General features: G+C 44.6%; 1 protein-coding gene across 1 annotated transcript; it reads left to right on the top strand.

Moving 5' to 3' along the window:
• The first annotated feature begins 662 nt into the window (after positions 1–662).
• LOC128350631 (cytochrome P450 2C31-like) lies at positions 663–26651 on the top strand. Its single transcript, XM_053309021.1, has 9 exons — positions 663–830; positions 10667–10829; positions 12036–12185; positions 16365–16525; positions 17352–17528; positions 21153–21294; positions 21890–22077; positions 23558–23699; positions 26473–26651. The coding sequence occupies exons 1-9, from the start codon at positions 663–665 to the stop codon at positions 26649–26651; spliced, it is 1470 nt and encodes a 489-aa protein (XP_053164996.1).
• The last annotated feature ends 118 nt before the right edge of the window (positions 26652–26769 follow it).

Genomic DNA, 26769 nt, shown 5'->3' with positions numbered 1-26769 from the left:
TGTGACTTGCATCTGGGGGGGCCCCCAAGGCAGTGGGCCCCCAGACAAATGTCTCCCCTTGCCCTATTATAGTTAAGCCCCTGTCAATGCTCTTCCTGCTGGCTTTTAGCCCCGCCTCTACTCCAGGACCAGAATACAGGAAACTAAAGCCCCATTCAAAAGCTGGCCTGGAGCAAGGAATGGATTAACCCAAAGCATCACAGTGCCCTCAGGCCTGCTTAACTCAGGATGCTTAGTTGAAGACTTACCATCACATGCCCAGCTTTAGAAAAACCTTGAAAGAGAGTGCTAATTGGCACCACCCAGGAGCATGCTTGCCAACATGACTTCTTTGGGGTTCTTGCAGTAATGCACATGAACCAGTGGCAATTAAGAACTTCCCTGCTTTGTCTGAGCACCTACCAATTTTTGCGGCACGTGCTAAAGCAGCAACTGCACATATGAAGAAGGCCGCATTCCTTGCTTGCAAATTAGTCTGAAAGGGTGCCAAGAGGACGTGTATGTTTTGCTTGCTTAATCACGATGTATCTCTGGCTGCCATCTTATACTCTGTGTATAAAAGGGAATGAGCTGAAGCCTGTATGTCTTTGAGAGGAAGTCAGCCCAGAAGGAAATTATTCACCTGACTGACAAGCTTAACACAGAGAAAACAGCCGACAGCGATGATGATAGGAGGTTTCCTGGCCGCTTTTGCTATCTGTTTTCTGGTTGTGCACTATGTGAAGCTGCTATGGATCCGGCGGCGCTTTCCCTCTGGACCCATGCCATTGCCCCTCATTGGGAGCCTGTGGAAGGTTGGCTGGAAGATTCGCCAGGATACGTTAATGAAGGTATTTCTCTAAACAATAACAAGAATACAGCAGGGCAATCCTACTCCACGTGGAACAACTAGAAGGGTGATGTATGTTCAGGTATGGAGAAACATGTTGTCCTCCTTTTGGGAACTCCTGTGGAGATGGAGACTCCCTCATGGAGCAGTGGGGAACTGAGTAGGGGTGTGCATAAAACTGGCTGGTTCGGTTTGAGTCCGGACTGGACTCACACCTTACTGGACCAGTTCGGTCCAGCACCCCTCCAGCCCCCCCAGTCTGATCCGGTCCAGGGGGAGGGGTTTCACAATTTTTTTTAAAAAAAGTTTTAATTTACCTTCCGCCCCTTCAGGGGGCTTCCTGTAGGCCGCAGGTGTGTGTGTGTGTCCGCCAAGGTTCCCCCTCCCCCGACTGGCCTCTCACATCACCACCGTGGGCCAAATTTAATCAGTTTACTGGCCCATTTGGGCCTCCTTAAATCGGTGCAGTGGCCATTTTGGAGGCCGCTGTGCATGTGCAAATGGCCTCTGTGAGAATGGGTTTGTGTTGAGTGGACCTAGAATGCAGGTACAAACCCTACACAGTCTAGAATGTACACTCCATTTGTCTTCAGTATTCTTTCCTCAAAACCCAGGGCCTAAACTGTTTAGGGCTTTATAGGTAATAACCAGCACCATTTGCGCATGTGCAGCGGCCTCCAAAATGGCCACTGCACTGATTTATGGAGGCCCGGATGGGCCAGTAAACTGATTAAATTTGGGCTGCGGTGGTGATGTGAGAGGCCAGTGGGGGGAGGGGGAACCTTGGTGGACCCTCCGCCTCGTGGCCTACAGGAAGCCTCCCGAAGGGGCTGAAGGCAAATTAAAATTAAAATTTAATTGTCTAGGGGTTCGGTTCCAGTCCGGATGGAACCGGGGTGGTGGTGGTGGTTTCGGTTCAACCCCGAAGCTCCGAACCCCCAACCACCCGGACCAGTCCTTACATCCCTAGAACTGGGGTGATGGTGGTGGAAATCGGCATTGCAGGAAACCCAGAACTGCCACTACACTATGGGGTTTTTTTGTCCCTTGGTCCTGTGTAATGTTGCACAATGTGATGTCATCTCACTGCACCTTTCTTTGACCCACTTCATATAATTGGATGTTTATTTATTTATTTATTTAACATATTTCTGCACTGCCCAAAACTTGAGTCACTGGGCAGTTCACAATTAAAATCATTTAAAACTCAACATTAAAAGTATTAAAACTACAAATCTAATTAAAAGCCTAGGTGAACAAATACGTCTTCAGTGCCTTTTAAAAAGTTGCCAGAGATGGGGAGGCTCTTATCTCAACAGGGAGTGCAAAAGTCCAGGGGCAGCAACGGAGAAGGCCCATTCCCGAGTAGCCACCAAATGAGTTGGCAGCAACTGCAGACGAACCTCTCCATATGGTCTCAAAAGGGGATTGGGATCATGGCGAAGACGAAGAAGACGTTCTCTTAAAAACCCAGGGCCTAAACTGTTTAGGGCTTTATAGGTAATAACCAGCACCTTGTATTTTGCCCGGAAACATATTGGCAGCCAGTGTCGCTCTTTCAACACAGGAGTGATATGGTCTCTCAGAGATGACCCAGAGCCCAACCTGGCCGCCGAATTCTGTACCAACTGCAGTTTCCGGACTAAGTACAAAGGCAGCCCCACATAGAACACATTTCAGTAGTCCAGTCTGGAGGTTACCAGCATATGTCCCAAGGTTCTGAGGTTGTTCATCGCAAAAAACAGACGCAGCTGGCGTATCAGCCAAAACTGATAGATGGCACCTACTCGGCAGAAGGGCAGAGAAAGGCACAGAGCAATGATGAAAATCTCATACATGACACAAGAATGGGTTTGTGTTGAGTGGACCTAGAATGCAGGTACAAACCCTACATAGTCTAGAATGTACACTCCATTTGTCTTCAGTATTCTTTCCTCGATAGCAACAGTCACTCCTTTGCTGCTTGCACTACACAAAATACATTTTAGTGTCGTGTGTGCAAATAGTGTGATCTTCTCAGGCAGCAGTGTTCTATCCTAGGCTTCTCTTTGATATGCCACCAGTTTTTCTGTTTGTTTGTTTTTTTGCTTGTGGGAAGGAGAGCATTCAGTTTTGAGATGGTAAGGACCAGGCACAGCAGAACCATGCAATTATGGTAGATTTGTTTTGTCTAAATTGATGTTTGAAGCCGCATAACTTTCTGAGACAATTTTGTTCGAGAAAAAAAGACGTGGCTGACCCATCTGTAAGACCACAGACTCATTGTGGTTTTGTGTGCTGAGGTCATAATAGCAAGAACAGCTCTTATATCCTGGGACACGAATAATTTTAGGGAAAGATAATGTTAAAAATATAGCTTCAGCGGGTCCAGAATGCTGCGGCAAGGATGCTTTTTGGTGTGAGCCACTTTATTTTTTATTTTATTTTATTTCTATAGCGTCCTTCCAAAAATGGCTCAGGGTGGTTTACACAGAGAAATAACAAATAAATAAGATGGCTCCCTGTCCCCAAAGGGCTCACAATCTAAAAAGAAACATAAGATAGACACCTGAATATTATAGCTGTCCAGCGGCAGCTTCACTGGTTACCAGTTTGCTTCCAGGCTAGATTCAAAGTGCTGGTCTTGACTTTTAAAGCTCTACGAGGCTTGGGGCTAGGGTTTCTGTTGGACAGCCCCCACTCATAGGAACCTACCAGAGCCTTCCATTCATCATCTTGAGCCCTGCTCATCTCCCCATCATTGGCTGAGGTTTGGTTGGGAACTAGACCGGGCCTTTTTGGTTGCTGCACCTTGGCTTTGGAACACCTTCCCAAAAGTGCTCCACTATGTTTGTTTATTTATTGGTTCAATTTTTATGCCACCTTTCATAAGATATCCCAAGGCACTTTACAAAAGTTATAATACAGTAAAGGTAAAGTGTGCCATCAAGTCGGTGTCAAAGCCTGGCGACCACAGAGTACAATAAAACTCCATAAAAATCACATTTAAAACCTTAGAATCAGTAAAGCATTTTAAAAAAACCATTAAAAAACACACAGGGGAGAAAAGATAGGGGTGGGGGTGTGTAAGACAGAAGCAGGAAAGCTGAGAGACCCAGCAGCTCCTAAAAGGTAAAAGCCTGAACAAATAAAAAAACTCTTTAGTTTGTTTTTTAAAGCAGCCACAGACATCAAAGAGCAGACATTTAGTGGGAGAGCATTCCAGAGTCTGGAGGCAACAGCAGAGAAGGCCCTGTCCTGTGTGCATGGCCATGTTCCCTCCTTCAGTGTTCTTAAGAAACAGCTAAAGACCCATCTCTTTAGAGAGGTTTTTAAATATTTGATCTGCCTTGTACATCTGGCAGGCCTGGGCAAGGTCAGATTCCTGATGTTGGAACTGCTCCAACATCACCCCAAATCAGCATAATAGGATGAAATAGGGTGACATTATTTTCCCAATTTCACATCAGAAATATAGGAATTAATGTCAGAATTATGTCGGAATGTCAGAAATAATAAAATGGCATCCAGAAAGTGCTTCGGCCATATATTCACCCCAAACTGAATAAACTGCAAAAAGGTTATCTGGTCAGTTCTAACTTTTTAATTTGTAATTTTAAACTTGGTTTTAACAGAGTTTTGATTTTAGTTAATGTATTAATTTTATTAGTTTCATATTGTTTTTATATTGTATCTGTTTAACTGATTTTTTGAGCTACCCTGAGCAGTTGTATACTGGAGGGACGGGGTATACATATTTATTTAAAAATATATAAATAGCAAGGTTCACTATTTCATCTATCTCAGGGTTGATTCTACTGGGTGGTGTGAAAATAGAAAAGAAAATACCATCTCTTAGAAAAGGGTTGATAGCTTTGCTCTTCACAGCAGCTTAAGTGCCTGTCAGATGGAGATGAAGAAAACCTCCAACAATCAAAGGATGGCAAAGCAAGGTGTGGGAAATCTTAATACTGGATAGGATTTCATTTCAAATCAAGGCCATTTCACATCCTATATACTTGGACAGCATTTTGGAGAGATGGTTTCCCCTTCCTTACATATATGTACTACTACTATGGATATTTATATACAACCTTTCAACAAAAATTCTCAGAGTGGTTTACATAGAAAAAAGAAATAAAAATAAGATGGTTCCCTGCCTCCAAAGAGCTCACAATCTTAAAAAGAAAAGAAAAGAAAAATAAGGTAAACACCAGAAACAGGCACTGAACCGATTCTGTGTTGGGGCTGGATAAGACCAGTTGCTCTCTCCTTGCTAAACATAAGGGAATCAGCACTTTAAAAGGTGCCTCTTTGCTCAGTTAGCAGGGGATATTATACAGTCTTTATAAGGTAGACCTAAGGCAAATGTCTGCTGAGAGTTTGTTTGTTTATTCATTTATTTAGCAAATTTATTGACCGTCTGACTTCCATAGACTTGTGGCGGTTTACATAAATTAAAACAACAATAAAAACAAGAGTAAAAAAGGGAAAAACACACAAAAACACACATTAAAAACTAAAAGCCTGGCAAAATAAATAAGTTTTCAAAAGTTTTTTAAAGGTCAGAAAGGAGGTGGCATTACGAATCTCAAGAGGCAGGGTGTTCCATAAGGAGGAGGCTGCAAAAGAGAAGGCCCTCCCATGAGCCTGAGTCCCACGTACCTCTTCGGCGCCCAGAACTCTGAGAAGGTCCACCTGGGACAACCTTGGGTCTGTCTCATTACTATATAGGAATGGGTCTGTTTCCTATTCCTGTTACTATATACGTCTAATATGATTACTGCTAGGTGTGTACAGAGCCTTAATAATAGACTATAGCTTGTCTCTGATGTATCTACAACATTGAGGTAATTCACACAATCAAAAACTGTCTTTCATCAAGGGCGCTTTCCAGATTAGACCCTGCAACGGAGTCATGTCGTATCTTGGAAGTGTGCTCCCACACTTCCTGTGCTGTGGCACTGCAGTCCCTATGCAGACAGCAGGGTGCCGTTCACATTGCCAAGGCCTTGTTTTGGATTTCATTGCTACAATACAGAGCTAGGATGTCGAATGTCTGGTGTAAAAAAAGGTGGGTTTTTTCAGGTTGTAAGTTGTCACGAGACTGCTCCCCCTGCAGGTTTTACGTTTTGAATGTGATTTGCCAGAATGAGGCATTTAGCTGCCTTTGAGCAGCTAAACTGGAAAGCCCCTAGGTTTGGGAGCTGCGTGTGCTCCCAATTTTTGGTTGTGTGGAAGCAAAGTGGGAGGAAAATCTGGGTAGAAGTGATTGTGTGGAAGCAAGTTCAGAGGAAAACCTGGGCAGCTTTTCCATCTACTTTGCTTCCACACAATCACTTGTATTCAGGTTTTCCTCTGACCTTGCTTCCACAGAACCATACCCAGGTAGTTTTTGATTGTGTGAATGACCACTGTGTGGATTTTGCTTATCTGTTCTTTTAAGTGGTGATGTTGTGTTTTACTTGTCTTTGTTACTTTTAATTTATTATAAACTGACCTTAAGAACAGAAGGGCTGAGTATTAAATGTGTTTAATAAATTCATTTTTTAAAATCCACAGGGGCTTTTACACACAGCAGGTTTTACCGCGGGTTTACAGGGTGGCTTTACCGTGAACTCGAAGTTGTCCCCAAAAATCCAATACAAATAGTGGATTTTTTAAAAACCTCGGATATAAATCGGGTTACATTCTAATGCACAGTGAAAAACCCGAATTCTGTGTGAACTACTCCTCGATAACTCGTAGGGATTTCAGGGTAAATCTATCTGATATGTGAACGCACCCCCTCAATTCTGGAGGAGATGTGAGTTAACAGGCTTCAAATGCCCTGTGTGAAAAGCTTCCATATCCTCTAAAACAGTGGTTCTTAATGTGGGGTCCACCAGATATTGCTAAACTACAACTCCCAGCATTCCTAGCTACAACAAATTGTGGCTGGGCATACTGGGAGTTATAGTTCAGCAACATCTGGTGAACCCCACATTAAGAACCACTGTTCTAAAACTACTATTTGGGGGTTAAAAAAAATTAACACAGCAGTTCAACTTGCAGTTCTGAGGACCTCTTAGGGTAGTTTATTATAAAGCCAATATATATATTTAAGAATATATATATTTTAAAAACTCAGTACTTGTTCATTTTGCCACAAGGTAGCTAATTTAATATGGTTAGCATGAAATTTTGATCATAGGAACAGACTGTTGCTAGATAAAGATATTTTTAAATCCTCCTTCCCACTTGTTGGATACCAATGCAAATAATTCTAGGTCTGCATAGAAGAACTGTTGCCCAAGGAGGTATGGATTTGTATGTATCAGTTCCCATGCCACAATATGCAAATCTGTGAGCCACAGACAGAAAGCCAAAGATAACAAGATCCTGAGTTGTGTCCAAGATCCTTAGAAATGATGTAGTAAAACAATCCAGATGGCTCAAGCAGGTGAGCCAATCTACATTCCTCTGGCATTAGGGGAAATGACTGCATCTAATAAATCCAGAGGGAAATGGGAAGGCAAGGCAGTGTTGAGAAAGGGGTGAGGGAGGGGTAAGTAAAGGTAAAGTTGTGCTGTCGAGTCGATGTCAACTCCTAGAGACCACAGAGCCCTCTGGTTTTCTCTGCTACAATACAGGAGGGGTTTACCATTGCCATCCCTTGCATAGTGTGAGATGATGCCTTTCAGCACCTTCCTATATTGCTGCTGCCCGATACAGGAAACATACCGGTGGGGATTCAAACCAACAACCTCTTGCTTGCTAGACAAGTCATTTCCCTGCTGCACCATTAGGAGGGGAAGCAGAACAGAAACAGCAGAGTGAGGATTAAGCATGCATTGAAAGGCTGGAGAAACGTAGGACTGCATTCTTTTACTCTGTGTCCATCCTGGAATAATTATGACTTCCTTGCTCTGTAGTTGGAATAATAAATGTCATTCTCTGTAACCTCTCTAAATTCCTCATAATTTACCACTCCTCTGTGTCAGAGGTGAATGACTGAAGCTCACACTATGAGTCCTTGTCAGAGGTGCCTCTATCATTTCCATCTTATGTTGATGAAATTGAGGCAGGATCACACTGACTCGTGCATGATTATACAATGACTCACACTGCTGAATGGAAAGACATCCTAGCTATTCTACAAAAGAGAGTCTCTGAACATGTGTAGCCAAACTCATATCACCATGCTTAGGATGGCTTTCAGACCAGAAGGGCTGTCATTGAATTTGGAAGCAGCTGAAGAGGACAAATCCTAGGGAGGACAAATCCTAGGAAAGAGAGGGGAGGAGCACAAGGCTGTTACAACCAGAGGCACATTAATCCCCGGACAAAAATGCATCCTTAAAATTTGAATCTAGGCATGGGAAATGTGAACGCACCCTGCTGACAATGCAGTGACACCGATTAGGGTTAGGACTGCAGGGAGGGTGCTGGAATGCACAATATGGAGGGGTGCTTTGAAGATACGATGTGAGCACGTTGCAGCGTGTAATCTGGAAAACATCCTGGTTAGGTTACCACACAAAGAGTCCTCTGTCCTTCTCTCCCATGGGTCACCCAGCAACTTCCCCTCTTGGTTTGAGACAGGGCAGCCAGTTAGCTGCTGAGCCAGCCTCTTTGCATGCTGGCGCTGTGGTGCATAAGCAGTCTCCCACTTGCTTGCTGTTCTCTACGACTACAAACTTTTATATGCGGCTTTTCAACACAAGGTTTGTCAGTGGTTTTCAAAGAAAACTAAATAATGATATTCCCCTGTCCATAATGGGCTCATAATCTAAAAACAAACCCAAGTTAACACCAACATCAGCCATTGAAGGAATGTTGTGCTGGGGATGGATAAGAGCAGTTGCTTTCCCCATGATAAACAGAAGAGATTCACCTCTTTAAAGGGTGCCTTTTTACTCAGCAGGGGTAACTGCTAACTGAGTAAAGTTAGTTAGCTACCTGCTAACTTCTCATTGCCACCACCATGGTCACCACATGAAGGAGGCCACCTGCCACTGAAGCAGAACCTCCGCTCTGGCTCCTCCACTGGATGGATGGTGAGTAGGAAGGTGAAGGAGACAAAGAGAAGCTGTTCATAAGAGCAAAGTGTTCTGTGTGAGCAAAATGTTCCAGCTGCTCCCCAGAACTTTGAGCACCGCAACGCATGCATTAGGTCCGCAAAATAGTTGCATGTCTTCTAGCTAGCTGGCAACCCTAAATGACACTGAAGAGTAGTTCTAACTATATGCAAAGTGCCTTATTTCTTCATCACCTTACTAAATAAGCATCTTGCTTCATCCCACGATACGCACACTGATATGGCTTTCAGTGACAAGCTGTGGAGAGAGAGAAAAAACTGTACCTTTTGAAGTGGAAATGTCAACCTGCCTTCTTGCTGATCAGATAAATCAAACTAGATTGGCTTGAACCAGCTTAGAAATGGGACATTGTGGGTAGATGCTGCTGCCCAATCAAGGCGCTTTCCAGATTAGACGCTCAGCAGCGGCAAAATGCTTCCTTTCAGGCAAATCGCATTCAAAACGTAAATAGAAAGCACCCAGCAGGGGGAGCATTCTCATGAAAACTAGCAACCCGAAAAACAGCAACCTTTTTATGCCGGACATACAGTGTTCTATCAATAAATCGCAGTGATTAAATTCGAAGCAAGGCATCGGAAATGTGAACGGCACCTTGCTGACAGCGTGGGGACTGCGGTGTCACAACACAGGAAATGTGGAAGCACACTTCAGAGATATGCCGTGACCCCGTTGCAGGGTCTAATCTGGAAAGTGCCCAGAAGCAGGAAGCCAGAACTGCATGACTCCTAGTTGAGTAAGCAGAAGTGGGAAGTGTGCTTTGTGGCAGGGGGTACAGATCTGCCCCATGCAGATGTGATCAGAGGCGAATGCAATTGGCATCAGACTTACCTCTTCTTTCTCTCTTGTCACAGATAGCCCCCAACCTTTTTTGGGGATGGTATTGATCTGAATTGCAGAAGCACCGGGGAAGGGGACCACAAGGAGAGGCACTGAATTCTTTTTCGGCGTTGACACTGCCAGGGACACCTTAATGCTTGCCCAGGAAGCAGTGGTGATGCTGCCGATGCTGCTTGGTGTGGACTGCAGGGAGGGTGCTGGAGTGCAGTCAAAGTAGGCGCTCCAGCCAGAGGCGATCTTTCCCACGGACCTTGGGGATCTGGTCCATGGCCTCCTGTCTCCGGAAGGACCTGCAAATGTGTGCTGCCACCCCACGCCTGCCCTGCGGCGCTCATCTAAGCTGTTTTTGCCACCATTCGCATGGCTGGGAGGTGGGGGGGGGTGAGCTGAGCAGGCCTCCACTATGGTAGCAGTGGCCACAGCAGCTGGTGGCCCTGTCCGTCCGGGCATGCCTGTGCAGTGGGAGTATTGAGTGTCTCAAGCCCACTGCACAGGCATTACCGGATGGACAGGCCCACCAGAAGTTGCACCCGCTGCTGCCACCACCACCACGGGGAGGTCTGCTCAGCTCACCCCCACCCCCACCCCCGGCTATGCATATGGCGGCTTTTCATGCATATAGAAGTTTTTCAGCGAGCGCCGGCAGGGAAATGTGGCGGGCGGTGGCAAATGCACCCTCCCCTGCCCTTAAAGTTATCCCCCCACTGCCGTCAAACACTTTGAGCCACCCAGTGTTTGAACCTGTTTGGAGGCCCATAAAAGGGCCTCTGAACAGGTCCGTGCACATCCCTAATGAGGGCAATGGTGGTGGGATAGTGCTTTTTGCCCTCTGTCTCCCTTCTCATGTCCACATCTGAGGCAACCACCTCACCTGCCTCATGGAAGGGCCTCTCCTCTGTGAGTGTAACATTGGTCTTGTCTGCTTTGACCTCGTTTACAGCTCGCCAGCAGTTACGGAAATGTTTTCACCATATGGATAGGACACGTACCGCTGGTTGTATTGTCCGGATTCAAAACCGTGCATAGTGGGCTGACTGACCATTCTGAAGCATTGTCGGGCCGACCAATGACCCTAATGATTAAAGTTCTGGGAAATGGAAAGGGTAAGCTTTTCATGCTCTGGGAAATGCAAAGGGGCAGTTCTATCAGCGGGTCTCAACCTTTTTAAACAAGTGTACCTCTTTTCTGTTGCAAACCTTCAGATCAGGTATCCCACAGAGACTCAGTGTGTGTTCTCACAGTTAAATATTACAGTTATTTAATAGGCTAATCCAGTCACTGGCTCCAGACTAAGTGACTGATGAGTATTCCCCAGGCTTTTTTTGGTGACGACACACGCCAGTAAGCAGTACCAGCACCCACCATCATCCTGCCCCAAGCTCTGAAAGTACCAAGCATGGTGCTAAAAAAACTCACTCCCTGCCTGGGGGACTGTAGCAGCAGAGAGGGCTTTGCCTTCATTCCCTGCAGGAACGAAAGCAAAGCCCTCCCCACCACTGCGATCCTCGGTTGGGAGTGAGTTTTTGATTGCCACGCCAGATCCCCTTGTGTGGCCACGCAAGCATGCAAGGGGTGTGTCGTGGCCATGCATGGCCTCACATAGGGGCGTGGCCATACCAGCTCTGCAGTATTACCAAAAAAAAAAAAAATTAGAGAGAACACTGCTGAGTACTCCCATTGAAGTGTACTTGTCCCATTAATTTCAACAGGAGTACTTAGTGCTAATATTCTGAAACCTGTCAGGCTGAGGGGAGAGGTATATTGAGCATATTGCTAGCCAATCAGGAGCAGAGGGGAAGTGTCTTCACCCTCTTCCATCCCTTTCTGCAGCAAACACATCACTGAGGACGTGTCGGCTTCAAGCTGTCAATTCTCAGATGGGGGACAAATAGCAAAGCTGCAATATGGGGAATCAGAAGGGCTCCGAGTACCCACTGGGAGCCCTCCAAGGATTCCTGGGGTTCCAGGTCTCCCCTGTTGGGAACCCCTTAGTTATATGCTGCTGGGGTGTTTTGTTTCATTTTAACCTTAACCAGCATGGAATTGAGCAAATTATGCACTCACTTGTATTATTAGGTGACAAGTTAATACAAGTAGGAATTTTGTTTTACTACACTTTGATTCAAATTAGGTAGAGCAAGAAAGGGGAAAATGAAATTCGCTGATGAGTTACTGCATTTGTGTAATTTCTTTCTATTTTTAATTCTTCCTTCCTTCCTCCCTCTTCTGTAATTTTCTTTAATAAATAAATAAATAAATTGCTTTCAAAATACTATTTCTGATATATCGCTGGTTCTTGACCACGGCAGGTATTATGTTTTCCAATGGCAAAACCTGGAAGCAGCAGAGACAATTCGGACATTCTATTTTGCAGAAGATGATGCAGGGCAAGAAGGTTCTGGAACATCAAATAGAAGAGGAGGCCCATCAGCTGGTGGAGGCCTTTGCACGTGAAAAGGGTACTTATGTGGTGATGATGGTTGAGGAAATGGGCAGTTCTGCACCTGGTCTGCCAGCTGCTTTGCCCAGTCTGCCTGCTGCTTCATGATTCAGTAGCTGCAAAAATCAGTGCTGCAGAACACTTATTCCTATGATGCCCTTGCATTCCACTTGAAAATAGTCTTGATCTGCAGTGTTGGCAAAAAATCTGGACTAAAAAGGGTCCTCAAAGTGCAAGAAATGTACATCCTCAGGCTCCATTTAGCCATTAGCGTTAACAGCAATGGATAAATCTATCCTCCAGTAAAATGTCTAATCCCCCTTTATTAATTCTTCATAATAATAATAATAATAATAACAATTACATACACAAATACATAAAACGTATAACATGAAAATAAAATGAAACACATCATGAGTTCACATAATCCCCTTCCCAAACATATCACACTGATAGCCTTGAAAATAAATTATAAGGCTATCCAGTCCTGTATCATGCCGTTCTAGTATCATAAGGATTCTCAGACTTGGGTCCCCAGATGTTGCTGGTCTACAGCTCCCCTCACCCCTTCCAAAGTGGCCAAGGCCACTGCGGCAGGGGAATTATGGAGCTGTATAACTCCCCTGCAATACCAGATAAGTAAAACCTATTTCTGCACAAATGTCTCCATTGTATCAGCCTCCTTTGAGCTTTTGTTATATGTGAGTTTAACCATAATTCAATTCTGAAAATAAAACAATTCTGAAAATATAGTTTAACCAATCTGACTTGGAAGCAGGGAATTGCATGAAGGTGGTGCCTGCAGCAAGCAAAGGGGAAGCATAAGCAGCCCCAGGCAGATAGCAAATTTTACCATCGATGGCTGCTGCCTGTTTGGAGATGCTTGCAGTTATAGCAATTAACCAGCCAGGAGGCTTTATACACATGACTTTTACTTTGAATCTCCTCCGGTATGGAGTGTGCCAGTCCACATATTAGCTGCATTTACCCCGAAGTCCCTGCAGGCTATCATGGACCAGTACAGACAGGACTCTGTTTCCCCCTGAATTAAGGCTTCACGTCACTTGGCTTAGCTTGAGGTATGTCCGGCTTAAAAATTCCTCTAGTTTCAGCAGCTTTTGGGGAAAAACCCACCAGGGCTTCTATTATGGCCCACCACTTCTCCCTTGATGTGCGGAGTGGCCACGGCATTTTTCAAAACTCAGTGAAGGAGAGTTTGACAGCTGTGTTTGGTATGGTGTGCTCTGAGTATTTGCAATTGCAAGCACGGAGCAGGGGAAGGGTTTTAATAATTGATGAAATTCTGTGGAGGGATTCCAGAAGCGGAGGGGGAGGGAGAAATTCCTGAGTTAAACACAAGCACAAACTGCAAAATGTGGATCTTAACATAGGCTTTAGATATGCAGAATGGAGGCTACAGCTTGATGTAACCTGAGACCTTTTTGTCTGAGCTTTTAATTGTTTTTCCAGAAAGATTACAGAAATTAAAAAGAACATAGAGAGAAAAAAGATAAAAGTAACTTCATAATTATCATACATTAACATCTCTTGAACATCTCATAATTACATACATCAACCAGGAATTCAACAACCCTCCATTGTCAACCTTCCAAAAGTCCACCCTTATACCAAGTATTATTAAAAATCCAGTAATAATCCTTTAATTAACCATCTGTTCTAAAAAAAACCCCAAACAAATCTTGTATGTGGGTATTGACCCTGTGCTAAATTATAAATTATGAAAGGTTCCCAGATTAAAGCAAATGTTTCATCTGAAGTGTTCCGTAAATAAACAGTAATCTTGGCCATAGAGGCATATTCCCATAGCTTTAGTAGCCACTCATCTAAAGTCGGGATTATGTGTAGTCTCCAATTGGCAGCTGCAGTAATCATGTATAAAGACAACTCCATATATTTAGTAGGAATATAAGATTTAGTCATATTTAACAACAACAACAAAAAACCCCTCTGGTGAGTAAGGGAAATTTATGTTTAAAATGTATTGCATCTTACGGTGAACTTTTTTCCAGATTTGTTGCACTTTACTAAACGTCCACCACATATGATAAAAATGTTCCCGCATGGCTCTTATGCTTCCAGCAATCTCCAGAGTAATTACTATCCATCTTTGCAATCAGCACAGGAGTAATATACCAGCAGAAATACATTTTATACCAATTTTCTCTTAGGGTGCTATTTGCTGTAAATTTGATACTCACTTTCAATTGATATTCCCATTGTTGCATTTCAATTGTCCTGTTTGAATTTTGCATCCACTTAATCATGCAGTCTTTTACCTGTTCTGTTTCTGAGTCATATTCCAATAGCAACTCACCTGAAACTTCCCTGCCCCTTAGACGGTCTGGGGTGTCTGTGTATGTGTGTGTGGAGGGGGACATGAAGTGATGAAGGCATTCACTCACAAAGGCATGCTCATTATAAAAATCAGCAAAGATATGGGTCAGATTCAGCAGGCTCGGGTTAAGCATTCTGCTGTTTGATTTGCCTGCTTGGCAACTTGTCATGCCGTTCTTCTGTTCTTAGCTGTCAAACTAACAACAACAAAAAAGCTCTCTCACTCTCTTCCTCTCTGATGTGATTTGTGATTAGTTGGAGGAAAAACCTGGAGTAAGCCAGTGGGAGCACACAGGAAAAAGAGCAGCCAGGGATTGTGGAGAGGAGCCGGCCCTATGTGAACTGTCCATTTAATCCCCCAGATTAAACATCTTGCAAATCTGCTGTGAAGCAGATTTGCTCTTCAGATACCCCGCGGCATGAAGCCATGTGTGAATAACTTCCAGGGGAGCTTTGCTACACTGCTTGGTTTGTTCCTTCACTCCTGCCAGGGGCGTAACTATAATAGGGCAAGGGGAGACAGTTGTCTGGGGGCCCACTGCCTTGGCCCCCCCCAGAGGCAAGTCACATGGCTGACTCCCCCAGCTGCACACCTGCCCGGGCTTCCTTCAGTTGTATTCATCCTCTGGAATTGATGTGCGTGTTAAGACCTGGAGCTACTAGAACAGCAGGTCTTTTTCTAGTACTATTAAATGACTTGCATCATCCACAATTTACAAAACCTTTTAAAAAATAATTTAGGATGATGTTCTATTGTGGCACATAGGATATATATAAAAATTTACTATGCTTCTTGTTACTACTATTCAGCCTCATTTAAGATTTCTTTACTTCATGAGCTGAGTGTCAGTGGGGGGGGGCATTTTAAAATCTTGTCTCTGCGCCCACTACAACTTTGCTACGCCCCTAACTCCTGCCCTTGCTAGGACTCTCTGGTTTCTCTAGCCTAGGATTGTCTGCTCTCACTGGCAACAGTTCTTCAGGCTTCATATTATCTGCCCTCTTTCCATGGATCTTTTGGAATTGGAGGTGGAAGGGATTAAGGGCACCAGAATGAAAGAAAAGTGGTAAAACTGCCACACACATAGTGACTGTCTTGGCTTCATGGCAGATTAGACTGCAGTCAAATGATAGCTAGTCTGTCAACTGATCAGTGTGCTAATGTGGCACTCTCATTTCTGTGACTGCAGTGTTTGTGCTCATGTAAGCAGGCTGGGAAGTCATGTTCAAGATTCTCCATGTGGCCACCACATGCACCACAGGTATTATACCCGTGTTTCCCAACAGCTTTGCCCTAGAACACTAGCGAGCTGCAGGACAGAGGCCAGTGTGCCATGCGGAACCACTCTGAGTCAGCTCCAAAAGTGGGGAGTTCAAACCTCTTGCTCCCCCTAGTTTTGGAGTTGACTTACTGCCTGATGTACTAGGAGGGATGCATTAATCTCCCGGAGCATTTTGCATGAGTCAGCCTCAGGAGGAATGCAAGGGATGAGTATGAATAAGAATAAAGAATATATAAGAATAAGGAAGCAGGAGGAAGCACAAATAAGTAAATAAAAATACAAAAATGCGCTGCAGTTTTGCCACTGCAAAAAAGAAGTGTCCTGGGGGCAGTATGCCCCAATTTTTAAAAAAATATGCCTGTGCTTCGGGATAAAAAATGGTTGGGAAACACTTCTGTACACCACTGCATGGGGAATTTAGGTTTCCTTTGTATGTGCACATTGGCCCAAAGAAAATACTCTGAAATATTCACGGTCGGGGAGAGCACCTGTGAATTTCTCTACCTGGACCAGGGGAGGAATGTGGATGTGACTGTGATGGGTAGTGCTTACACCTGCAGGGCAGCCTCTGGACCCTTCGTTGCCCATCCTGCATTCGGTCTCCAAGGTGATTTGTGCCTTGGCTTTTGGTCAACCTCATTCCATGGAAGATGAAGTCTGTCGCAAGCTGACTGAACACATCAATATTCTCAACAAATTGGGGGGCAGTGTTGGAGATATTGTGAGTATTTATTTGTTTATTCCTTGTGTTGCTGGAGAGCTCTTTTCCTGCAGGAATAACACGGCACCCGCATACATCACTTTGATACTGAATCAGAGCACTGGTTTCTCTAGCCTAGGATTGTCTGCTCTCACGGGCAACAGTTCTTCAGGCTGGGAAAGAGATTTCTTGCCCTCTTTCCATAGATCGTTTGGAACTAGAGATGGAAGGTATTAAACCTAGGATTTTCTGCATGCAAACCATGTACCCTGTCACTGAGCTATGGCCCTCCCTAACTGAGCTTTTCATGACCTCCAGCTTTTTCCAGTGATACTGTATTCTCATCCTCATGTAACCAGGCAGTCTTCCTGCAGGTGAAATAGGCTCTTTTTTATTGCATGCTTCAGTGCTGGAGATAGGGTTGCCATCTCCGACTGAAGCTATCAGGAGCATAGGAATATGGGAGGCTGCTTCTACTGAGACCATTGGTCCATTTAGCCATGTAATGTCTGCACTGACTGGCAGTGGCTCTCCAAGGCAAAGTCTTTCCCAGCCCTTTCTGTTCGATATTAAGCATTGAACCTGGGACCCTCTGAATGCAAAGCAGATCCTCTACCACTGAGGTATGACCCCCTCCTCTGGAATTCCCACCCAAACAGTATTTTATCCAATACTTTTCACATCTTCAAGTTATTAAGATCTCCAGGATACAATAGTTATCTAGAGATTGGTGCAATTTAAAATGGGCTTGAATCGGATGAATTTCAAACTAGTTTGTGTGGGCAGGAGATGGGTTTCCAAAACTTTCAGTGATGTTCACAGAAGGTTTCTTTTGTCTTTCTTGAAGATCTTTGAAATCCTCCCTTCCTTTATGAGACATATTATTGAACCTAACAAGAAGGTGTTGTCCTCCTGTGAAGATATTCGTTCCTTTATCAGGAAGGAAGTAGAAAAGCATAAAAAGAAGGAGGCACTCCCAGAGTCACAGGGCTACATTGACTACTATTTGGCCAAGATGGACAAAGTAAGTTTCTGCTAAGTAATATTTGAATCTGGCTCAGGCATGCACACATAGGTGTTAGCTCATGTTCTCTGTTCCAGTGGTGCAGAATGCTGCCGCCAGGTTGGTCTCTGGGAAGTTTTTCACAACCGGCTTTTAGTTCGTATCTCCTCCGGAATGGGAGTGTGTGTTCACATATCGGCCAAATTTACCCTGAAGTTCCTGTGAGCTATTGGGGAGCACTTCACAAACACAATTCAGGTTTTTCATTGCACATTAGAGTGTGGCCCGATTTATATCTGTGGTTAAAAAATCCACTTTTTGCATCAGGTTTTTTGGGGTGGGGTGGGGGACAACTTTGAATTCACTGTAAAGCCTCGCAGTAAAGCCTCCTGTCTGGGAAAGCTCCAGGTTGTTCTGAAGAAAACATATCACTCCAGTTTTGAAAGAACTACACTAGCTGCCGATAGGTTTCCGGGGAACATACAAAGTGCTGATTACTATCTTTAAAGCCATTAATGGCTTGGGCTCAAGGTATTTAAGAGAATGCCTTCTTTGTTATGAATCCTGCCACCTATTAAGACAATTAGGGGAGATTTGTCTGAGGGTGCCACCGGCTTGTTTGGTGGAGACTCAAAGGCAGGCCTTCTCTTGTCTCTGAGTCACCTCCAAATAGTTGCCCCCGGGCTGTGGAATGCACTTCCTACTGAGATTAGAATTCCTCCATCCCTGATGGCTTTTAGGAAACAACTGAAGGTACATTCTTCAGCCAGGCTTTTTAGCTGAAGTTGTAATTATTTTAGTTGACATTTTAGTTGAATTTTATTTATTGTTTTAATTTTAAATTGTATATATGCTTTAAATGTTTAATCATTTGGGTTGTTTTGTTCTTATAAATCGCTTAAGAGACTTCAGTAGTGAGTAGTATATAAATATGGAAGGAAGGAAGGAAGTCTAAACATATTAAATAATTCAGTAGGCATTTCACCACTCCTGCTGAATCAATCTGCAAATTGGTCTCAGCAGCGAAAAGCATAGAACTTAAAACAGGGGAATCTGATAAAAAATTAAGAGAAAAATTAAAAAGAGACCATAACCAGAGCTTGAAGCCCAAAGCTAGGGGGAAAGGTCATAAAGGAGCAGAAAATCCCCAAAAGGAGAGAAGAGCTCCCCACAAAGGGGAGAAAAGTCCCAAAATCAAATACATGGCCTAAACTCTTATAATCTCTTGACTCAGAGGAAGGTCTAAGCCTCTCAAGTGGATGGTTTTGGGGTACATGTTAAGTTTTGATAGGCCATTTCTGATTAGAAGATATCACCCATTTTAATCAGAAAGATGTCGTTTGATTACTACTGCCTTGTTTGCAGAAAATATGTATTGCGGACTCTTGCATCATTTACAGAAACTGTTGCATCATTTACAGGATTAGGTGACCTCGCCAGTCAGTTGACTAGGACTGGATCGCCAACCCTTGGCTAACACCCAACCATCTGTGTTCTTGTGGTTTTTCCCATTAGAAAAATCAGCTATCTACAGTATCTAATTTGCATAAATGACCTGCACCCATCTAAATTCATTTATCTGACCCATGGCTAGTCAGACTTCTCTTTGCATAAAGCTTTGCTAAGCAATTTTCAAAAGACTTTGTCAGCAACTGTCAGTATGAACAGATTTAATCCAAAGTCCTCATATATGGATTCTTGATTAAAAGCATAGAAGCCCCTTATGATCAAAATAATGTGGTGTAATCCCTGCATTTAACTTCATGGAATGATCCTGTAGGTCCAACGTGCACCCATCAATCCATGCCTCTCCAGTAAAATGTAGGTGGAAACAACATTCGACCATGTACAGTAGTTAGTACTGTCCCTCCTCTGCAAGCTGAACCGAATGAACTTGAGCTGGGGGGTGACAACAACTGGTGTGTTGTTGTCACGTAGTAAGGCTGGTCTCATGAGCAGCCTAGCCAGCCTAGGCTAGGGCAACCTAGCCTGGCTAAGCTGCTGATGTGAAGTGCTGGGATCCATGTGGATCTTGGTGCTCCCACCCAGCCAAACTCAACTTCTAAGCCTGGAATTTAGCCGAGTTTAAGGGGACGGATGCGCCCTTAACCCAGCTGCTGGGATTGTGTGCATGTCTGGGCTGCTTGCAGCCCAAGCACACACAGAGATGGGCACCTAGAACGTCTGTCTCATGGAGGTATCCCCCAATGCACCATGCTTACCATGTGGTGCATTGTGGGATACCCAGAGGCCAGGATGCTGCGTCTTGGCCTCCGGAGATCTGTGCTGCTTGGAGCAGCATGGATCATGTGGGCACAGAGCAGTATGCCTGAAGAGAGAGGAGAGGAGAGGAGAGGAGAGCAAGCATGACTTGTCCCCATAGCTAAGCAGGGTCTGCCCTGGTTGCATCTGAATGGGAGACTTGATGTGTGAGCACTGCAAGAGATTCCCCTCAGGGGATGGAGCCGCTCTGGGAAGAGCAGAAGGTTTCAAGTTCCCTCCCTGACTTCTCCAAGATAGGGCTGAGAGAGATTCCTGAGAGTATAGATAGGTCAAACAAACAAACAAACAAAATCAATCTTTATTGTTACATACTAGTAAATAACTCAATACAGATTGAAAAGGAAAAAATGTAATTAAACACAGTACAGTAACATAGTTAATACTGTATCCAACAATGTCCACCTATACAGAGTAAATTTGAACACCTTTCACTATGCAGGAGCTAATGCCTGTTGATGGATTTTACTAGCAGTCACACCAAAGTTGGTGACATTTAGGGACGTCTCATCTTTCTAGTCAGATAGTAAAAGGCTTACATAACAGAGATCTGAATGGCTTCGGAAACTGGTTAAAAGCGGGAGGATATAATGATGGTGGAAATCCCTGAATGACTCACAATACAGTAAAACATGAGCTGTAGTTTTAATCATGCTTGATGCCCAGGGGCAGAGTCTTTAGGCATATGAGATTTTCCTAAACCTTCCTCCAAGCACTGTGGTAGGTAATGCATTGAAATGGGCTAGTGTAAACATCCTGAGATATTTGAGATTGTATGTTTGAATGCTTCCCCCTCAGTCCAAAATCCCCTGCCTGGGGAAAGAGTCTATCAGGGAGAAAACTCCCTGAAATGCTAATTGTCTGTGTGAAGGGAGTTTTTGACATAGGTGGAGCATTGAATTATGCATTTCTTTCACTCGCCTTCTGCAGTGGTACAGTCCACTTCTAAACATACCAATAGCTTTGTCTTAATTGGTCCACCAATCATAAAAGTTCTGGTTTTTTCTGGAAATCTGAAAACCAATGCATGAATTCCACATGGCAAACAAATAATGTATGAGTCACACAACACACACACAGGTCTGTAGCCAGCTGGTGGCAGGGTGTGTACATGCCACACCAAAATATTCTCTTTCCTCCCCAGCTTCACTGACTGTTTTCACTGAACATTTTATAACCTGCCTCCCCTGACTTCTGAAAAAAACAAAACCCCACCCCCCCAAATTTTTTTGAGACTGGTTACAGGCACACACACACACACACACACACACACACACACACCTACATTCAGTGGGCCTGAATGTGCAACTGGAATTGTACAGGACCCAGGATCTGGGATTGCAATATTTTAACTATAATCCACAGGAGAAAGCTGACCACACATCTACATTTGATGAAGACAACCTGGTTCAAGCTCTTCTTGACTTGTTTGCTGCAGGCACAGACATGATAAGCACCACCCTATTGTGGGCACTGCTCCTTATGGTGGCTCATCCTGATATTCAAGGTGAGGAGGATTTGTATGAAGCATGTGAACTTGCTTATGCTACATCTGTGTAGAGAGAGAAAACACCCTGTGATTGAAATGGAGGGCGGGTATCAAAGTGTTAAGATCCGTAGCTGATGGCTGCCAGGAAATTATTGGCTTGGAGTGACTTTGTGCTTCAAAGTGGCTGGGAAGATTTTGCATTCATCTTTCTCAGTAGCCAACTAGCTACCTGGATGGTTGCCAGGCCTGTAGGCAGAACTGGCTCTTCAGCTCCAGCAAGACACAGAACGTTTGCACATATTTGTAAGCTTGTAAAAGGTAATAGCTTCTAGGGGTATGGGAAGGAAGGCATTGTATGTGCCACATAAACTCACTCCAAGCACTTTCATTCTCTTTTATTTAACCACATGTGTGCATGATTGTATCAGTATTCCTTTTAGTTTTGCCTGTTAGCAGATTAGCTGGAGGTTCTGCTGAACTGAATTTAACAGGTGAGCGTTGCTTGGGCAATTCTAGACGCTTCAGTTAGAAATGGAGACTGAAGACAAAACTGCTGCCTCTGCAAGATTTTTCTCTGGCTTTTGAATCTAAATGCATTCCCACCCCTCCTCAGAGAAAGTCCAAAAAGAGCTAGGAAGTGAGCTGGGTTTCTCCAAATCAATCTGCTACGGAGACTGGAAGAAGGTGCCTTACACCTATGCTGTGGTGCATGAGATCCAGCGCTTCAGCAACATCGTCTTGTTTGGGCTCCCCAAACTGAGTGTAGACAATATGAACGTATCTGGACATTTCATTCCAAAGGTATTATTTCCAATCCTGCCCTCCTCCCCAAGGAAGGGAGCAGGCTGCACTTGAACATCCCTAACCAGTCAGGGTCAGAAATATGGTTCTGTAAAGATCATCTATGATAGAATCATCAGAACATAGGGAGTTGCCTTATACTGGGTCAGACCCTTGGTCAATGCAGCTCAATATTGCCTATACCAGGAATGCTGAACCTTGACCCTCCAGCTGTTTTTGGACTATAACTCCCATAATCCCCAGCCACAGTGGCCAATAGTCAAGGGTTATGGGAGCTGTAGGCCAACATCGGCAGGAGGGCTGAAGTTAGCAGCTCTCTGTACAACCAATATTTAAGTTCTATCTTAGGGGGGAGTCTTAACCTCAGAGTCATCTTCTCTTTGAGTAATTATGGTATTACCCAACTATACACATCTTAGTCAGCCCTAGCTTTCTATCCAGAAAAGGGCACAGAAGGCATGGCGGCTGATGTATTGTGAAACAGTATATCAGCCTAGTACCACTGAAGTTGCCCAATGTGTGCAAGTTGTATTATACAAAAGTAAGCCCAATTAGCTTTCCCTTGCGTGATGCAGTTTATGCAAACACAATGTTACTAGGCTGATGTACTGCTGTGCAGTATGTCAGCCATTATTATTAGAGGCTTATATTATGGGCAGCCCTCTATTGATGTTAGGTACCTTGCCAGGGCCGCTGAGCAACTTGAAAGACAGCCCTGATGGTGCAGCATAGTGGGGCTGCTGCAGAATAACCCGAAACTGCTTTCACACAATGGGAAACAAGGGCAGTAATACTGCATGGCTTCCTGGAAGTGGTTTTAAGTCATTCCACAGTAGCCCCTTCACTATGCCATTGGGGCTCCCTTAATAGTCATGCAGCAAGTCCTTAATGTCAACGGAAGGCTGCCTGTCATGTTGGTCACTACTACTATTATTTATTATTAGTGAATAGGTATACGTTGATTTTCAACAAAAATGTTCTCAAAGTCATTTACACAGAAAAAGAAAAGGATGGTTCCATGCCTCTACAGGGCTCACAATCTAAAAAGAAACATAAAGTAGACACCAGCAACAGCCACTGGAGGGACACTTTGCTCGAGCTGCAGGGCTCTCCCTAGAGAGTCCTGGCGGAGTGTGGGGCCTGGGGCAAATCAGCCAGTGTGGGGCCCCCTTCCAGTTAATTCTAATGGGGATTAAAAGAACAGGGCCCGGGGCAGTTGCCCTGCTTGCCCTGCCCGAAGGACAGCCCTGTTGGGCTGAACAGACATTTGCTGTTCTCTTGCTAAATAAAATAAAGTGACTTATTAAAAAGTGCCTCCTTGCTTAGTTAGCAGGAGTCATGGCACTGAGTCGGCTTTAGTATACACCTTGGGGCAAGTTTATATGCACTGTCAAGGGTGCATACCTGTTCATCTCCATCTATATCTGTCTGATCAAGATCTTCAGAAGTACACAGGTACTCATCTTTCCCTTTCTTACAGGAGACCCTTGTTGTCCCAGATCTGTGCTCTGTCCTTCTTGATCCCAAGCACTGGGAGACACCTCAACAGTTTAACCCGAATCACTTCTTGGATAAGCATGGGAATTTTACAGCCAGAGAAGAATTCCTCCCATTTGGGGCAGGTAAATGTAGTGGCATCTTAAAACACAGACACACACACACACACACTTTACAAGTGATCTTTAAAAACATGGGCACCTTGGGATTTATTTGTATATACAGGTCCAACAGATCCGCAGTTTTATTTATTTTTATTTAACACATTTGTATACCGCCCAAAATGCAAGTCTCTGGGCAGTTTACAAGTTTGCCTCTGAGTCCCCCGGTGCACTCCCAGGTGATTAAGATCTGCAGTCTGGGAGACTGAAACGGGGCTGGAATTGGCTGTGTGGGTTTCCTCCATCCTTGGAATGAAAGCTGCGGCAGCCAATCACACGTAAGCAGCGGGAGGAGTTTCCTCCCTTATCTCCTGTTTGAGCAAAACACTGGAGCCTCTGGAGCCTCGGTTTGCTAAGTGTTCCTTACTACAAACCGAGGGTTCATTCAGAGGTTTGGGGGAGAAAGCTTGGTTGTGATCATTTGGACATCACAAAGGGGCCAAGCTGAGGTGAGTTAGCCTCAGGTTCCCTGTAATGTCTAGACACCACTTTCCCTTTGAATTTCAACATAAAAGTAGTCTTGTTAATGTTCCACATGTTGAGACTAGCTTCACAATGTACTGGCTTTGTTCAAGTTTTGGCCTTTTAAAAAGTAATAAGTTAGAGCCTGTAAGTCAAACTACATGTTACAACAAGTGAGTGATTGGGGTGTGTTGTGTGTGTGTGTAAATGCTAACAGCAGCATGCAGTATGGGGGATACAGACTGTGACTGTGGCAGGTCAAAGATTTAGAGCCTCCTTTACTTAATGCTACAGTCAATCCAAATTGGGGCATCCGTTCCAATCCAGACTCAAGCCAGTCTTCCCCTGTCCCCGCCCCAGCTGTTTAGCCTAAAATGCAACCAGCAGCGATACAGTTGTCATAATGTGTAGTTTGACTTATAGGCAGCAAGAATGACGCATGTGTCCTTCCAAGGTGGATCAGAAATTAGTGAGGAGAAAAAAATATTCCAGTAAATCTAGGCTCTCTAGAACTGGGAGCAACTCTGGGCTTTCATTCTCAGAAGACTTCACAAAATGCATAATACTCTATCAAGAGTCCATTAGAGATACAGGTAGGGGAAAGGAAACGAAACGTATTTAGTGGATATAACTGGTCTAGGGATGTTTGTGCACAGGTGTACCGAGGTCTGTGCACAGGTTTGGCACCAAACCAGTTTGGATGAGGTCTGAACTGGTTCAGGGCCATGGGGAGGGGAGTGGGGAGCAGGATCTTTTTTAAAAAAGAGAGCAGGTCCTTACTTGCTCTCTGCTGCCGCATGCAGCTTTCTGCCTCAGTGATGTTTGCCCCAAGTGCCCACACACAGCTCTAGCATGCATGTGGCATCCAAGCCTGCGTGGGTGCCATGTGTGTGATAGCGCCGCATGTGGGTATTTGGGACAAGTGCTGCTACAGCAGGAAGTTGCATGCAGTGGCAGAGATCAGATAAGGACCTGCTCTCCTTTTAAAAAAAAGCTCCCGCTCCCTGATACCCTCCCCACGGTGCTGAACCTGTGCACGAACCTCTGTTTCTGCACATCCCTAAACTGGGCAACTACTCCTACGACTACTATTACTACAGGTATTTATATACCACTGAGTTTCAAACAGTGCACTATTTTTTGTATTTGGTAGTGTGAGTTTGAAAAGTGTTACTCCTTTTAAAAAATGCATGGAGATGAGGACGGCTTCATGCTATTGACCAGGGATTCTCAATCTTGGGCCCCCAGATGTGGTTGGACTACGACTCCCATCATTCCCAACCACAGTGGCCAAAAGTCCAGCAACATTAGAGAACCTGGGATTGGGGGCTCCAAAATAGATGGAGTGTACACGACATGGAAATGCATGCACATGTAGTGTACTCTGTCACATATGAGATGGTTTCATAATTCTGCTTAACCATAGCCCAATTCGTACATTATGCTGTATGAATGTTCAGATGTCTGTAGACTTGTAGATGTTTTTGTGTGAATCATTGTACCTGTGTCCATTTTAAAAGTGGATCTGGGCACAGGCCTCTCAAACGCATGGTGCAGAAAGGAAGGATACTGCTGTACCTGTGTTCAGAATAATGTGTGAATAACTGTACCTGTGCACAGATCTGCACCTGTTCAGAGGCGTAACTAGGGAAAACGGCGCCCAGGGCAAGCACTGAAATGGCGCCCCCCCCCACATACTACATTATACTTAGGTTTTTCCTCACAAGCGCCCGCCGCCACCGCCAAGCCAGGCCACTGACAGGCTGCCAGGCGCCAGCAAAGCAATGGGGGGGGGGGCGGGCGGCACGGAAGGGATCGCTCATGGGGGAGGGGGCGCCGACGCGCTCCCTTGACTGCTGCAGTGCTGCTGCACTGAGCAGGAAATATTTGTATTAACAAAAAATAAAAAAAATTAAAAAAAAATTTTTTGTCATGGCGGCGCCCCCCACGTGACCAGAAAAGATGGCGCCCGGGGCACGTGCCCCCCTGCCCCCCCTATAGTTACGCCTCTGCACCTGTTTACACTGCACACTTGTTGTACAAGTACTGAACATAGCATCTGAATAGGGCTCATGTGTACACATATTTAGTCTTTTCTCCCTGCTGTGTATCCACATGGTGGAATAGGAGCGCACCAGTGCTTCAGATGTGACGTCTATGCCATGTGCAAAGGGGTGCCGTCCAATGCATACGCTTCACTGTATTGTATGAAGTGGTCTTTAGAGTGCTGCAAGTGTGAGATTCTTAGTGCCTTCTCTTTTTTTCCCCTCTTCAGGAAGCCGTGCATGTTTGGCAGAACACATAGCACGAGTTGAGCTCTTCGTTTTCTTTACCTCCCTCTTGAGAGCATTTACCTTCCAGCTGCCAGAGGGAGTGAAGGAAGTCAACACAGAACCTGTTGTAGGGTCTGTCATGCGTCCTCACCCGTATAAGCTCTGTGCAGTTCCCCACTAGGCTGCAGTACATATTCAACCAACGGCGAACCTCGGAGCGGCTTATTAATCACGGTGAGTTTTTAACCTCTTACTGGTTAACTTTATCCACTTTTCTTTCTTTCATATTTGATATTTCT

Source organism: Hemicordylus capensis, chromosome 3, assembly GCF_027244095.1.
Source record: "Hemicordylus capensis ecotype Gifberg chromosome 3, rHemCap1.1.pri, whole genome shotgun sequence".
Classification (NCBI taxonomy): Eukaryota; Metazoa; Chordata; class Lepidosauria; order Squamata; family Cordylidae; genus Hemicordylus; species Hemicordylus capensis.
This window is presented reverse-complemented; position numbering and strand designations above follow the sequence as displayed.

Excerpts from the sequence above, each read along its gene's own strand:
- LOC128350631 (XM_053309021.1), top strand. The coding sequence starts at position 663 with ATGATGATAGGAGGTTTCCTGGCCGCTTTTGCTATCTGTTTTCTGGTT. Across the intron at positions 10,830-12,035 it reads AGTTCTGGGAAATGGAAAGG|GTATTATGTTTTCCAATGGC; the intron begins GTAAGCTTTTCA and ends TGACCACGGCAG. Across the intron at positions 17,529-21,152 it reads ATTTGGCCAAGATGGACAAA|GAGAAAGCTGACCACACATC; the intron begins GTAAGTTTCTGC and ends TATAATCCACAG.